Genomic DNA, 15620 nt, shown 5'->3' on the forward strand with positions numbered 1-15620 from the left:
AAATCTAAGCAGATGGAAAGTATTTTAAGGTCATGAATCTTGAAAGACTGAATGTTAATTGATTTAGGCTCAAATCATTGTTTGTTCTATTAAAGGGATAAAGAAATACGATCGTGGCAAAATGCACATTCCGTATTGTATTAACGTAACTGGATGCATCAAAGGTTTAAAACAAATATAACATTTAGAAAACTAATATCTGTTTGCTCATCACTTGGCAACTAACTAAAAAACTGACACAAGCATACATGCTTGTGTTTAAACAAGGTAGCCCTTAATGATTTTCAAGTGCCTCCAAAGCCTTCAAAGTCCTACTTTTTCTGGTCCATCAATACTTCATGTAATTTCGCTTAAGGGTAGAAAAGGTTTCAGTAAAATGAATGAAGAGTCCTACGGTTGCAAAGATCAGTGACTCTTTTAAGGAATCTGAATTTACTTTTAGTTTTTAAAGATGATACACACAATTGCTTAAGGAGTTAGCTACTCCTGCCAAATGCAACCATGAAGGCAGCTAGATCAAATTAGTTTCACTGCTAGATTTGTTTTATATGGTTGGTTGATGATTGTGCAGACAGGAAGCTATGTTCTAAAATAAAACCTCTAAGCCACAGACCAAATGCTACCAGTGCGCAGTGAGAAACCTACTGCCCTCTAAGGAAGCAAAAGTGCGTTTGCACTTTATTATTGTAAAGTAAGAAGATAAAAAATTTTAAAACTTGCTTTGTTCTTATGTAGTAATAAGAACAATCATGACCCATATAGACATATAGAGGAAGGTATGAGTGTATTACCTGTCTGTATATTGACATTGATTACCATTAGAGTTCATATCACAAGGAGCCTGTGGGCAGTGGAAAATCTTTTTTAGTCCCTTCTGCATGGCTGCTATATCTCAATGTATAAATTTTAGTGACGAAAAATCTGCTCTCTATGGGATCAGAACCCAGTACTTTCAGGTCTGAAGTTTGCACTCTATCCATTACATTACACTTCAAACTGGCTGCACTGAGGTACATGTAGGATGGTGGTTAACAATCAAAGGTCACTTGGCTTTCATCTGTGCATACATATTTACAGGTTCGATTCCTGTGAGATGCAATATTTTTTCCCAATGCCAATAGCTCGTCTCAGTCAGTTGGCACTCCACAATCATTTAATATGTACAAAATTCTGCCTCTTTTTACATACTGTTTGTATGTTGAGTCTTTATTAAAAAGATTTTTACATTCTTTATAACTATTTTTAATAAATTTCATTTGAAACATTGTTGTTTGCATGACTATTGTCTTTTTCTAATTTAATATGAATATAATACATTAACACACATAATTTATTTTCCTCAACAGAGAAATACAAAGTTCAGTACACATGTTCATCATGAATGCTCAATACATATTTGTCAAAATTTTTTTTGAGTATGAACTTACACATTTTCGCCATGAACTAAGAACAGTGATATATTTTGATAACACTTATCTCGTTCAGACTCAACTGTTTTATTATTGCTCTCCGTAATTAATACTCAAAACACTAGGTAGATGTTTCAGTTATAAACTAGTAGAATAAACAGCTTTGATGAATGACACATAAATACGTCTCCAAATTCTTCATTAGAACCCAACAGTGATCTACGTAGATAATACTCATATTATTGGGAATCAACTGTTCCAACTCTGTAAACCAACCTCAGCAACTGAAGTACAGATTTTTTTCTGATTACTAGAATTTGATAAAATAACAACTCATAACAGCTTCTATTTTTTCTGAAAAACTCTCTTTTGAAAGCAGAATACATTGTAAGGGCTCTCATTATAATATATGTATATAAAATTCCACTCTACTCACCTCTTTAACCAAGTTTAACGCTATCAGTTATTGTTTGTTTACCAGTGTGTAACTGTGCTTAACTAACATTGAAAGCTTGAGTTCAGACTGTGAATTACAGGCAAAAAATATTTAACATTCTTGCAATCACTTATGTTTAATTGTGTGCTCAGCCTGCGGCTGTTTAGAGACACAAAAATGTCCATGTTTATCTTCAATTGCCTACAATGTTTGAATATTTATGTTTATTTATATACGTTGATATATAATGTTTATCTTTTTATAATATCAAATACTGTGCAGGCCGCATGCTGCCTGTGAACTAAGTGTTTGAATCACTTTGTTTCTATGATGCACATAATTCGCAAATTTTATCCAATCCACAAGTTAGCCGCGTCATGGAAATGGCATAAATCTGCTAGCTAAGCGAGTTTTGCAATCCGCATAACTTTATCAAATCCATTGTGCTTGCGAATCATGGAAACGGCACTGCCGAATCAAGTGCATTAAAATATTGTTGTCTTTTCCATTCTAAACAATTTCACGCTTCAATTGTTTTTTATTTCGATTTGAGCAGTCGCAATGGGCCAATTTTCTAAACGATTGCTGCTAAGCTTAGCATGACAAGAGTGCATAGATATTTATAGAGCCATTTTTAGGCTAATACTTGACCTATGGGGTTAAGGGCTGGCGTTAAATGCACAACACATCATGCAGGCATTCATTAAAACGGTCAATTGCAAAGTAACTGAACTTGCCCACAACCCCAAAAGCCTATCACGCGAGTCATGGAAACGTAGTGAGTATTTTTACTATAACTAGTATTATACTAGCTAGCGAGAAGTGACAACGCACAATATAATCTGATCAGAAAATAGGGTTTTCAGATTATTTGAGTTCAGATGAAAAATGCATATATGTGATGTAAGTTGGAGATGTAAAAATGAGATTCAAGTCAGAAATGTACATAAGTCATGTAAGTCAGAGACATACGTACTATATGGAAGTAAACACTTCCACTGCCAGCCATGTACAAATTCGGGTATCTGCCTTGTGCCAGGCGTTTTACCAAAAATTGCCAATATTTCTTCATGATATGTAAACATTTTTTTTTCACTTTCAATCTCTATCTAGAACATTTTTGTTTCATATTTTATTTTGTGAAAATTTTAACCAACATTGCTACGCAAAAGTTCAATGGATCTAGTCTTTGTGCAATGATAAAGCTATGTGAAGTTACGATCGATGCGAGGCTAAAACGATACCTTACAATGTTCCTTACTCTTACAAAACTATTACTTTCACCACTATCAGAGAAAGTGCTGCTGCTCTAATTATCTGTATAATCACGTAAATCTGAATCTGAATTGGCTAAAATGTCATCAACATAACTAATTACCTGTTTTCTGACTCTCACGCAGTAATTAATGAACTCACACAAAAAATGTTTGTTTTGAGATTAGAAATTCTCAAACAAAAGTTTAAAATTGCTTTGTTATTTTAGGCTAATTTTATAGACAAATCTTTAGACAAGACTGGCAATTTCATAAAAGTCTTAAAGACCGTAAGTTTTGTTGTCAACGAATAATAAAATTAGGTAACTACGTATTTGCTGGGAAAGTCGCAATAATGCATTTATGGCAGTTGTCTCTAGAAAACACATAAATGCGTTTATGACAGCAAAAGGGTTAAATATATATGTATGTTATGTAAGTCAGATGTACATATGTAATGATAGACAGCGGTGTACATTTGAGATGTATGTAACCTATGTATATATGAGATGTAAGGCCTAAATCTACATTTGAGATGCAAGTCAAAGATGTACACACAAGATGTAAGTCAGATATGCGTGTAAGAGATAAAAATCTGTGATTGAAGAATGATATTTAAATCAGAGTTGTATGTGCAAGATGTAAGTCAAAGATGTATGTATGCGATGTAAGTCAGATATCAACAAATGTTGTGCAAGTGGTTGCAATGTTCCTTACTATTATGTCTATAGTCACATGGGCAGCTTTGGTTAATACCCAGTACATTTTACCACTAAACCCGCTCTTTTCCTTTGCCTTCATCAGTTTCGGTTGTACACTTAGTTAAGGAATCAACTGTGTTCATATTCGTCAGTATAGCACATGAAGATTTTACGACATGATGACCAGTTCAAATTACATATAGATCACACAATACTTGTACTGACTTTTTTATCAGCATGGCCAAATTTAACTCTCCTAATGAGTTTGACTTTATATCAAAAAATTGTCAGAGTAGATAATGCCTTATCAGAGGTATCGAGTAGTCCATAAGCTCGGAGATGAGTCTGGTAGTCACCAGGTCAACAGTTTATTTCATTGCATGGGGTGTTGTAGTGAAAGTATATTTAACAGCCTACGCTTTGGGGAAAAACAAGAAGACAGTTGGGCGACAGTGAAGGAAGCTCTCGACAAAATGTTATTTTTAAAAAGGCCAAGTATTTCCGCTGAGACCAGCTACTTGGTGAGTCGGTTGAACAGTATGTATGTGTCCTAAATAAGATTGCCAGCAAATGCAAGTTCAAGTCAAACAAATCAGAACAAATAAGGGATTATATTGTTGTGGGAATCCTACACAAATCTGTACGCTGAGAAATTCTAAAAATGGTCATTGATGAGTTAACAGAATGATTTGCTATCAACATGGCTCGCCAGGCAGGAGAAGTTGTCAAAAAAATCAAGGAGCTTAGTGAGCAGAAGAATTTTTCTTTCTCAGATTAGGAATAAACTCAGTTCAGCGCAGCAGTCACAATGACAGTTCATGTAAACATTGTGGTTACCATATATACACATGAGTGGTAAATGCCCTGCTTTGGATGCCAGCTGTAAGAAGCGCAACAAAATTAGGCATTTTGCTCGATGTAATTTAAGAAAGACTAAAATGGTGCATGGTGTCAAAATTGATGTTTCTGGAATGAGTGACATACATTAAATTTTTTAATGGGAAATAGATGATAGCCATTACAACAAGACATGGATTAAACTCACCAGCATAAGGAAAATAGAAAAGCTTGTCAAGTTCAAACAGGAATTAAGTGCAGACATTTGAATAATTTCTGAGACCCTGTGCCATAACATTGTATAACCATCGGATAAATCTTTAGTCTGCCGTTATGCCTAAAGTGGTGCATGGAGTCAAAATTGATGCTTCTGGAATAAGCGACATACATCAAATTTTTTAATGGGAAATGGATGATAACCAAAACAACAAGACATGGATTGAACTCATCAGCATAAGGAAAATAGACAAGCTTGTCAAGTTCAAACCGGATTTAAGTGCAAACATTTGAATAATTTCTGAGACCCTGTGCCATAACATTGTATAACCATCGGATAAATCTTTAGTCGGACTGGAAATTCTAGCATGTGTAGAGGGATGATTTCACACTTGTTTACCGGTTGAAGGTAAACCAAAACTTTTTAAAAATTGTATGTGGTAGATCAGCCTAAAACCTTGCTTAGTCAAAACGAATGTGTCAAACTAGGACAGTTTCAGCCTACCTGTGTGTTAGATGAAGTTTTGTTGGATACTAATAAATTTAAAGGCGAGATTAAACATGATTTGAAGGTCTTGAAAAAATGACGCAAAATGCTGAGATTGAGTCTCGGTTTATTTGCAATTCTGGTTATGCAATACACACGCCAAATTCAGTACCTTAGTTGCTAATAAATAATGTTGCAACTGTTATGAATGAAATAGCACAAAAAGGGGTGATATTTCTTGTTGACCAGCCAACAGAATGGGTATTACCTATAGTAGTGGTCCCTAAACCCAACGGTATTTTGTGCCGATGCGTGGATTACACCTAGTTGAACAAGGCCGTACGTTGTGAGGTCTACCTGATTTCTCATGTAGAAGCGAGCATAACGAAGTTGGGACGAGGCAAACTGTTTACAAAACTAGATGCGAATTGGGGTTTCACCAAATTCCAATGGCAGAAAACGCTAAATTGCTAACCATGTTTCTCATGTCGTTTGGTCATTTTGCCTTCAACAGGTTACCTTTCGGTCTATTCTCAAGCTTTGAAATTTTCTGCAAAGTAGAAACTGAAGTGGTGAAAAGACTGAGTAAAGTCAAGGTACGTATGAATCATGTACGCACATGACCGTCGTGTTTGCATTGTATTGAAATGAATGAGTAATGCAGGAATGACACCAAACAAAGCAAAATGTGAGTTTTATAGTAGTATTGGATTTTTAGGGCAAATCATATATGCCAGCAGAATAAGAAAAAAACCCTGATTTGGTACAGGGAATTCGTGAGTTCAAAATCCCCAAGAATTTCAGTGATGTATGTAGTTTCTTGGGCATGACCAATCAGCTTAGCAAGTTTACGACACTACTAAGGAAATGGAGCCAACAAGTTTGTTACTTATTGTGTAAAAACACCTCAAAGTATTGGGGCAAGGTTTAAGAACAGTCTATCTGTGCTATAAAAACTGAACTTAAAAAATCAGTAGACCTTGCCGTATATAATCCTACATATTCTACAGAACTCTGATGTCAGTCAAAATTGTTTAGAAGCTGTATTGCTACAAAATCCAACCTACTGGCAAAACACGTTTAGTCTCGGCAGCATCTCAATCACTCTCAGACATCGAAAAACGCAATGCAACCCTTGGGCAAGAGGCCCTTGGCATTGTGTGGGCATGCGAAAAGTTTTGAGACTATATAATCAGAGTAACAGTTCAAACGAATCATAAACCTTGAGTCTCGTTTTCAAATGACATTGAGCTTGACAAAATGTCTGCACACATTCAGCAATTTATGATACGACTACTGAGATTTTCATGCAAGGTTGAACATGTAAGTGGAAAGTCCTAACCTGTTGCTGATGCCCTGTCTTGCTCAAGTGCCTCGCCCATTGCCTCTGATGCTGTGCTTGAAGCTAATGTTGAGACACATGCTGTAGTGGTCTTGAGAAAGTGTGCTTCACATGGCAAGCTACATAGATACGCTGAGAAAACAGCAAATTCCGGATGAGGTGTTATCGAAGGTAATCTCTTATATAGAATCATTGTGGCCAACAAATTTAAACCTAGAGGAAACTTTTTTGTGCCTGTATTTTGAGAGCAGATCAATGTTATCTCTAGTTGCTGGACTCTCAGTTTACGAAAGCTGAATAGTCGCATGCTTGGAAACGTTAAATTGCTTACACAATGGTTACTTTGGTAATGCTAAATGTAGAGACCATGCCAGACATCCAGTATACATGCCTGGCATCAGCCAGCAAATCACCAAGATGGTTCGCAGCTGTAAATCCTGTAGGTGTCATAGACATCTCGTCAAACAGCCATGAGTCTGATCAGAGTTTCCAGCTAGTCTTTGGCAATGCTTAGGCAGCGAATTGTTCTATTTTCAAGAGCGATGGTGTGTCGTAATAGTAGTTTACTACTCAAGATATATTGAAATAGAGCTTTTTACAGAACTCAATAGTTGCACCCTGATTCTCTAGATGAAAGGTGTCTTTGCTGGACGTAGCATCTGTGGAGTGATTGTATCTGGGCCACAATATGCGGCAGAAGAGTTAAAGAAATTATTCAAGGAGTAAAACTTAAATCATGTGGCCAGCTCCCCAAAGCACGCCCAGAAAATGCCGCTGCTGAACATGTCGTGCAAACTGTAAAAGCTATGCTGTTAAAAATGGTCTAATGGGTATTCACTAGCAAAACTTCTGATGAGTCATAAACTTTGTACAACTGTGCCTAGACTTCCATCGATGTTAAAATCAGAATTACCCAACTCAGCAGTGCTAAGAACAAAATAAGCATATATTGAGAAATTAGTAAAGCCAACTTTGATCAGTGTCATCGTACGCGTGAATTGCCACCTCTCTCAGTAGCTCAGAAAATCATAGTAAGAGACACAAAGACCGATGCTGAAGTTATTACTCCAGTTGACAATGCACCTAAATCATATATAGTTTGGGATGGTCGTGGTAGCACAATTAGACACAACCGTAAAGATTTGAACCCAGACCGGAAAGACAGCAGGAAAACTTAAAAATATTTTTAAAGATCTTAACCTACGACTTTTGCCAATGCCTTGCTTATCAGTTCTGTTAAGGAAAGCATCACTTTTGTATGTAAACTTTAAAAAATATGCTATCGGAACCTGAATGCCTCACATGTACTGGACGATCGTGGACGATCAGATCGTGGACAACATATATGTAATATAGAAGCTTCTTAAATGTAGTGACAGAGCGTTTTAATGTACCTACAAGTCATTGGGTGCCAACATCAAGCATCTCTTGGACAAGTGAACATGAAATCATTCAATGCAGCAGCAGCAGCCACACCTGTAGTTTAAAAAAATGTACTCCATCTTACTTTGTTACATTTCGGCTATCTTGTAGGCATTACAACAGCCTGCGAATCATAAAACTGATACATTCACACCTATACTTACGTCCATTTTGTCAAACAAATTTTCTAACATACAATGACAAACTGTGACAGACTCTGAATATATACTAGAAGTACATGTAATTTGAAATATTCAACTTGCAAAGTTTTCAAATATTTGAGATTTTTTTGAACAAAAGATGACGAGGCTAGTAAAAACTTTAGTAAAGTAGTAAAGAATTGAACTATCCTGGCCAGAAAATATAACAATATTTCCAAAGGTTCTAGAGATATAGCATTTGAAAATACTTCGTACGATTGTTGGTTTTTTACAAAGAAAAAGCCACCATATTTCTTCTAAAAACTTTAGGTATTATGCAATCAATACCTACAGTATAGGTCTTACACATGCTGAATAGCTTATCACCTACAGATAAATCTAAAGTTATCTCAAATCCAGTGTCAGTGTGTTTAGGCATATCTGCAAGTTATTGTGTGCAAACATCAATTAGCTCCAACACACATGAACATGAAAGCATTCAAGCTTCTGCATCTGCACCCACAGATTCTTAAAAATGTGCTCCATCTTATGCCATTGTGTTTCAGCCTTGTGAGCATCACAGCGACCAACCATAAAAACATTGGATACAATCAAACCTCTACTAATGCTCATTTCTAGAAAAAAAACTAGCTTTTTAACATACAAAGGCAAACTTGACTCTATATTAGAAGTAACTTGCAATATTCAACTTTCAAAGTTTTCAAATGTTTCTGATTTTTTTTGACAGAAAATAATGAGGCTGGCAAACACTTAAAATGAATTGTACAAAATTACATATAAATTGCATAAAATTACATATTTTTAGCTAAAAATAGCTCTAGTTTTGGGTAATCTAAGTTCTAAAGACAACTATATACCTAAAAAGTTGCAAGGTTTTGGTAGCTATTCATCTGTACTCAGCTCCAGCAATAAAACATGGCTTTACATAGATTAAAAAACTCATTCTTGTTTGAATTACACTAATAAAAACTATCTGGGTGATTCCATGGGCTCCATGCCTTGCGGTGTGATAGGTGAGAAAAAAAGCAAATGGTTACCTCACGGTAATTCTATAGTAGTTACGGTCAAGTTAAATTTAATCCTCTTTTTACCGAGTGCACACAACCCAGAAGTAGGTGAACATGAAGCTATTCAGTAGCACAATTTGGACTATATTTGGACCAATATCATATTATCAATACTAAATTATCAAATTCAAATCAAATTTGAAAACTCGCCCAATTTGAAACTTTGCGCTACATGGAATGTTTTACGTTGTAGGAAGCGAAAACGTCATATAAACATTTTACATCATCTGGAATTTACGTTATATGAGATATACATTATAGGTGCATTTACTTAACTGCCTTTTGCAATGGGCAGACAAATTCTTATTTCAGGCAAAACTTCATGTGTCTTTCAAAGGTGTAACAAACCTTTAAGCAATCTTGACCTCAATGATGGTTATCAGCTGCCTTTAAGCTGAGTGTTTGGTATTTAGCGATTTTTGAGAAACAGCAGTATTAATTACTACACCTTGACCAGCACCTGCCGCTAACTTACTACAATTGACATTGGCTAGCAAGTATCTATAAGTTGTGCACCCTTGATGTTAACTCAGTGTATGTGGGTGATATGCTGGGATATTCAACATACTTACTCAGGTCTCTAAAATTTCAGTAAATATTAACAGTTTTTGACTAATTATTAATAATATAAAATACACAAAATTGCACATAGTACCCATATATTAATCAATAAGAGATATTTGTCTGAAATTGTAGTTAATTGTAACATCCCAAGTTCTATGAAGGTTTATATTATTAACATTTTTATTCAACACATTGCTGCCAGTAACTACAATGTGACTATTTATAGTGCCTGCGACTATTCTGCTGCTGGTAATATAATTCGAGGCAACCTTGTTGTAGTTTATAGTGCATGAGGCTATGCCGATACTAGTACAGTGCACCCTCCGGATACAATCACCACTATATACAATTTTTTCACCTTACAAGGTGGAACATGATGATTTTTTTACCTCACCATACAAACATTACTTCACAACACAAAATGAAAATTTTTTCTTTTGATTTCAAATTTGGCAGTTAGTATGCTTATTACGCTTGTTAAAACAACAAAGCTGCTGAAATGCTGTTCACCAAAAATATTGTCACAACATCTGAAAGAGACATGATGACCAATTATTTTTTGGTTCAGCATACCTCGTGTGTGAAAGGGGAATACTATCCCTTTACAACTGGTAGCAAAATTGGAGTTGCAACCCCTTCATACAGAAGGTCCAGTGGTCAGAGAACTTTCCTTAACCTTAACAAAAATCCATTTATTTACTAAAACAGCATCGTTAGGGTTTTACTGTCAAATTAGGTTAAAAATTGTGTCAAAAAGGCCTGCTAAAATCTATAGTGAAAGCGAAGACTGAAATTGATAAGTGATAAGACTTTAGTAATAAAAGTTGGAGTTCAGTAATCTAGGTGAAAATACATACTAAAACTTAGCTTTATGGGTGTGTGTTCAGTAAACTAAACTTACTTAAAGTGACTTCAAAATTTTTGGTATGCATATGTTCCTCTTGAAAGTAAAAATTTTCTCAGTATGTTGTACTATTTATAGAATGTTGCAATGAGACATTTTAATGAAGATCATAACCAATAAATTTACTAAATATAATAAAGTTACTGTAGGCAATTATAGTTATTAAGGTTAACATACTATTTTGTTTCTAATTTCTTATATGTAAAATACTTACATGTATATAAAATTTTAGCCAATTATACTAGGGGTTGATTGCATCTTGTAATTGCTACGGTTCTATACTACTACATACAAGTTTTTTACCATACCATGCCAACCTTGGAACGGATCAAAATCGTATTCTGAGGTTGCACTTTGATAGTATTAAGATGTTTATAATTTTATTGAATGAATTGAAAAAATAATCTGTTAAAGCTTATAGCTGACTTTGCAAGTGCCTCTTTTTAGTCATTTTATCAAGATAAACTTGATTTTAAATAATAAACAGCAAGTGAAACCAGCCAATTACAAGGCTGTAGAACCAGCCAATCATGAAGCTGCAGTAACAATTAGCTCCTGTTCCTTTATTCAATATCTAATAAGTTCATCATGAATCACTGTTTGAATAACTCTTATTCAGCTAAGCCAATCAGAAAGCAAATGAGATTATTATAACCAGCTACAAGCTATAAAGAAGCCTGTAGTAGTTAGAGCAGGTGACAAACAGAATAGCAACAGGTAAGTGTAAGTTATACATTATATTAGCACCTGCTGATGTTGTACTTACTAGAAATAATAGAGTAGATGAAAAGAGACAGTGAGTCTGTGTGATTATGTCATAACTCAGACCTCTTTAGTCTATCACTCCCTACTCTGATAAGACTCAATAAATCTATCATGTAGTAAGGTTAAGTTAACTTCAAGATGCTCTGGTCTCATTCCTCGGAAATTACCGGACCATTAAACATTTAACACTGCAGATATTTCACGTTTCTTAGCTCTGCCAGAGTTTGAAATCTTTTGCCTCTTTTTTATACCTGATAAATTTTCAGGGTTCAACTTCAACAACTCTGCTATGGTTGAAACCTTTTTGAGTCAGCGATTGAGTCAGCGATTTTGAGTCAGCGATTGAGTCACATTTTGTACTCATTTTTGATCCTATGTGTATTCCACTGTATGTGGCAGCTAAGATAGTGCAGTTCATATATTACAGTTAAAGATGGAAGAGTTAGTAAAGAATTACCTTAGATATAAAAAGATAGATATTCCAGCGTTGAGAGCAGCTGTAGAGAGTAGTCAACCAAATCAGTTACTAAGGCTACTGCTAGCTAATAGAAAGGACTCTTACACAGCTGTGATGGTTGCGGCGGAAGAAGGCCACACAGAAGCATGTCGACTGTTTCTCTCTCCCATCAGAGGGACAGCTGACGAGTTACTGTGGATGAAGGAAGAGAATTATGGAGATACGGTTCTACACATTGCTGTAAGGAGGGAAGACAGTGAGTTTGTAGAGTTACTGTTGGAAATAGTTAGCGATGAGAGAAAGTACGATTTTGTAGCTGAGAAGAATAAGCATGGAAACACAGTTATCGCATGGGCTGCAATGTGTGGAAGCAGTAATTGTATAGAGTCCCTCCTCTATAACTTATCTTCACTACAGAGAGACTCCCTCTTAAAGATACAGGATAACAACCTCTACACTCCATTACATGGGGCAGCATACAATGGAGATACAACCACTCTGAAGGTCATGTTAGGATCCGTGTCTCTAGTAGCTGTCTCTTCACTCCTCAACACAAAAGATAGACGTCAAAGGACTCCCCTAGATGTGGCTGAGTATAAAGGAAAAAAAGGGTCATCAGAGCTGTTGAGTAGATGGGAGAAGCAACCACTAGTTGAAGGTAAGAATTTGAACTGTTCTACTGGAAAATCATCTCCAATAGTAGCAACTTTATTCTGAAAATCTAAAATAAAGTTGAGATATTCATTCACCGTATACATTTATTGTGGCACATTAGGAAATACCCTGGGAAATTCAATTTTTTTCGTTCTGTAAATTTACACAGTCTTGGATAGGCAGAGCGCTGTTTGTTTCCAGCCTTCAGTGGAACATTTTATTGTCTGAGTATTTAAATTAGTACTAAAATTCAAAACTGTTAGTATTGATGTAATGTTAGTTACCTTTTAAATATCAATTTTTTGTGGGAATGCCACTAGCTTGACTTTTATGTTCTACACTACTTTTGTATTTTAAAATATTCTAGATGTGAAAAATTTCCTACAATATATTTTTGCTTCATGCTAACTACAAATAGTATTTTAATACCAGAGCGCCATGTGGAGCATCAAATGAATTTCCAACAGAGCACAATAGTAATGATATTGTGATTATTCTATCTAGTTGTAGATTAATGAGTCATGCCTTCAACCTGAGGTTGAATATAGAAAATTACACTCCTTTTTATGAATAGCTAATCATCTATGCACCAGTTTAAAAAAAAGCAGCGACTACCACCATCTTTTAGACTGCTGTAGAATATCCAAAGCATTTTAATTGTTAAAGAGTTTAAGTTCTTAACACAACTTGACTTTTCATGTTTAGTAGTAAACTGGATGACAGGGTAAAGTACATATTATAGCAGCCTCATGCTTATATATTCAGGCTTTAAATCTATAACAATAATAAAATTTGATATCAAGATTAAACTTTGATTACCTGACTTGTCATCGTTATGAACTACAAGATAATGTGCGGTTCCATTTTCTATGGCAGATGCTAATTGGAACAGCTAGGATTATGGGTGGGTGCTGAGTTTTGGCAGAATTTCATAAACATGTATGTTTATGCTGCTTCAAACATTCCGATGGTCTAGTTTAATTCCATTAAGACCATTAGAGGTAAAATGAGGTGTTTTTTATTCAAATCACATTTCAGACAATGTGTCTTGATTAGCCTGACAACCAATAGCTACAAAACCTTTTTAGTATATTTGAGCAGTCATCATTTTTGACTGATGTTTATTATGGCCATTAGACAGCCAGCAACAACCCTTTTTGTTGCAATATGTATCGCCATGTTTGAAAAATGCTTCTAAGATTATGCAACAAAGTTAATATTGTTAGTATAGTACCGAAGAAAAGAAGTCAGTTGCTTCTGTAATTGAAAATGCACATCGAAGCCTTGTCAGCTGGTGAATGTGCTAAATGCAGAATGCTTTCCGCACTTGCTGTGATTGTCAAATGCAACCAATGAAAGTATTGCATATACCTATCATCAGCTTGTTTCTTTTTTATGTTGTAGCACTGGAAGAAGCTAAACAGCGGATAACAACACTGCAAAAGAAAAATGAGCAGAAACTATCAGCTGTACGAAAAGAATGTGACGAGAAACTTTCCGCTCTACAGAGAGAAAGTAATCTGAAACTTTCTTCTCTACAGGAAGATAGTGACTTGAAACTTTCTGTTCTACAGAGAGAAAGTGATCTGAAACTTTCCGTTCTACAGAGAGAAAGTGACCAAAAACTGTTGGCTCTACAGCAAGAAAGTCACCAGAAAATCTTGACTCTACAGAGACAAACTGAGCTGCAGGCAGAAGGTAACTTCTTATAGTATGGTTTACTAGTCCATTATTAGTATAGTACTGAAAGAAAGAAGTTAGTTACTTCTACATGTACATGTATAATGGACAATACATATCAGAAACAGGGTGGGCAGATATTTTTACATAGGCTAATAAGATTGTTAAATATTAGCAGTAACAATATGGTACATCTAACAGAAGGTTTTTCATGCTCACTTTTTGCAGCATTAGTTGAGGCTAGACAGCACGTAACAATACTACAGGATGACAGCGAGAGAACATTGTCATTATTACAGGACGAAGCTAGACAACAGAGAGCAGGTACTTTTATTTTTAAAAGCCCTATGACTCTATTCACTCTCCATCTTATATCTTTAGCCTCTAATATCACCCAATGCTAGAAACCTATTAATTACCTACTATTTTACATTATACTAGCTTTGGTATTGCTCTGGTCTGAGTTTATAAGGCAATTGTTGATCAATTATGGCTCAGTCCTGGTAACTAAATGTAGATATTTTAAAGCTGTTTTGAGTTACTTAGTATGTGAGAATTTGCTGCATAAGCTCACGGTGTTCAATCAAAATGGCAGCAGTTTGACTTTCAGACTGACTTTAGCGGATTCATAGATGTTTGTCATTAATCTCTCTCCGCTCATCAATAAAAGTAACTTTTATTTAAATATTACTTACAATGAGGAATGTCTGTTTATTTAGATTTGGCTGCTACTCAGCTGAGATTGGAACAAGTTGGTGCGTACATACAGACTACTGGTGATACGAATTTGACAGGTAATCAATGTCACGTTCCGGACAGTTAATAGTGGGGCACCTTTTATCTAGCGGACTAAACAGACAGGTGTCAAAGATGCCAAGTGACTACTATTTGTCCAATCTGACTGATAAGATGACTCGGTTCCGGCAAAGTTTCAGCTGGAAGAAAAATGACCAGCTGGCCCTCGAACCATAGGTGCAGGCCTATAGTGTATAAAGACAAGCAGGAGCTTCGTGCGACACACATAATCAAAGCAATCTAGTGATATTGTTATCTGTACCTTAATACACTTTGCTTGCATTTTATTATTCAAGATTAAATACACTTGTTATCTAACCTTATATGTTCATCTGTACATATTGGACTGTTAAAATGTCTTAAACAACCACCGTATATAACCAAAACACATTCTTTAAACTTTTATAGCTCTGCTATATAAGGCAGCATTGATATTAAATTCACAAACATGACAAGTCTTTGGGTATTAA

The 15620-nt window shown here is 35.4% G+C and overlaps 1 protein-coding gene across 1 annotated transcript; it reads left to right on the forward strand.

The window, feature by feature from the left end:
* Window positions 1-11997: 11997 nt before the first annotated feature.
* LOC137397961 (serine/threonine-protein phosphatase 6 regulatory ankyrin repeat subunit B-like) lies at window positions 11998-15366 on the forward strand. The gene is made up of 4 exons (XM_068084057.1): window positions 11998-12679; window positions 14080-14373; window positions 14584-14679; window positions 15075-15366. Exons 1-4 carry the CDS (start codon window positions 11998-12000, stop codon window positions 15176-15178), a joined length of 1176 nt encoding a protein of 391 aa, XP_067940158.1. The 3' UTR covers window positions 15179-15366.
* Window positions 15367-15620: the final 254 nt, after the last annotated feature.

Source organism: Watersipora subatra, chromosome 6 (genome assembly GCF_963576615.1).
Source record: "Watersipora subatra chromosome 6, tzWatSuba1.1, whole genome shotgun sequence".
Lineage (NCBI taxonomy): Eukaryota > Metazoa > Bryozoa > Gymnolaemata > Cheilostomatida > Watersiporidae > Watersipora > Watersipora subatra.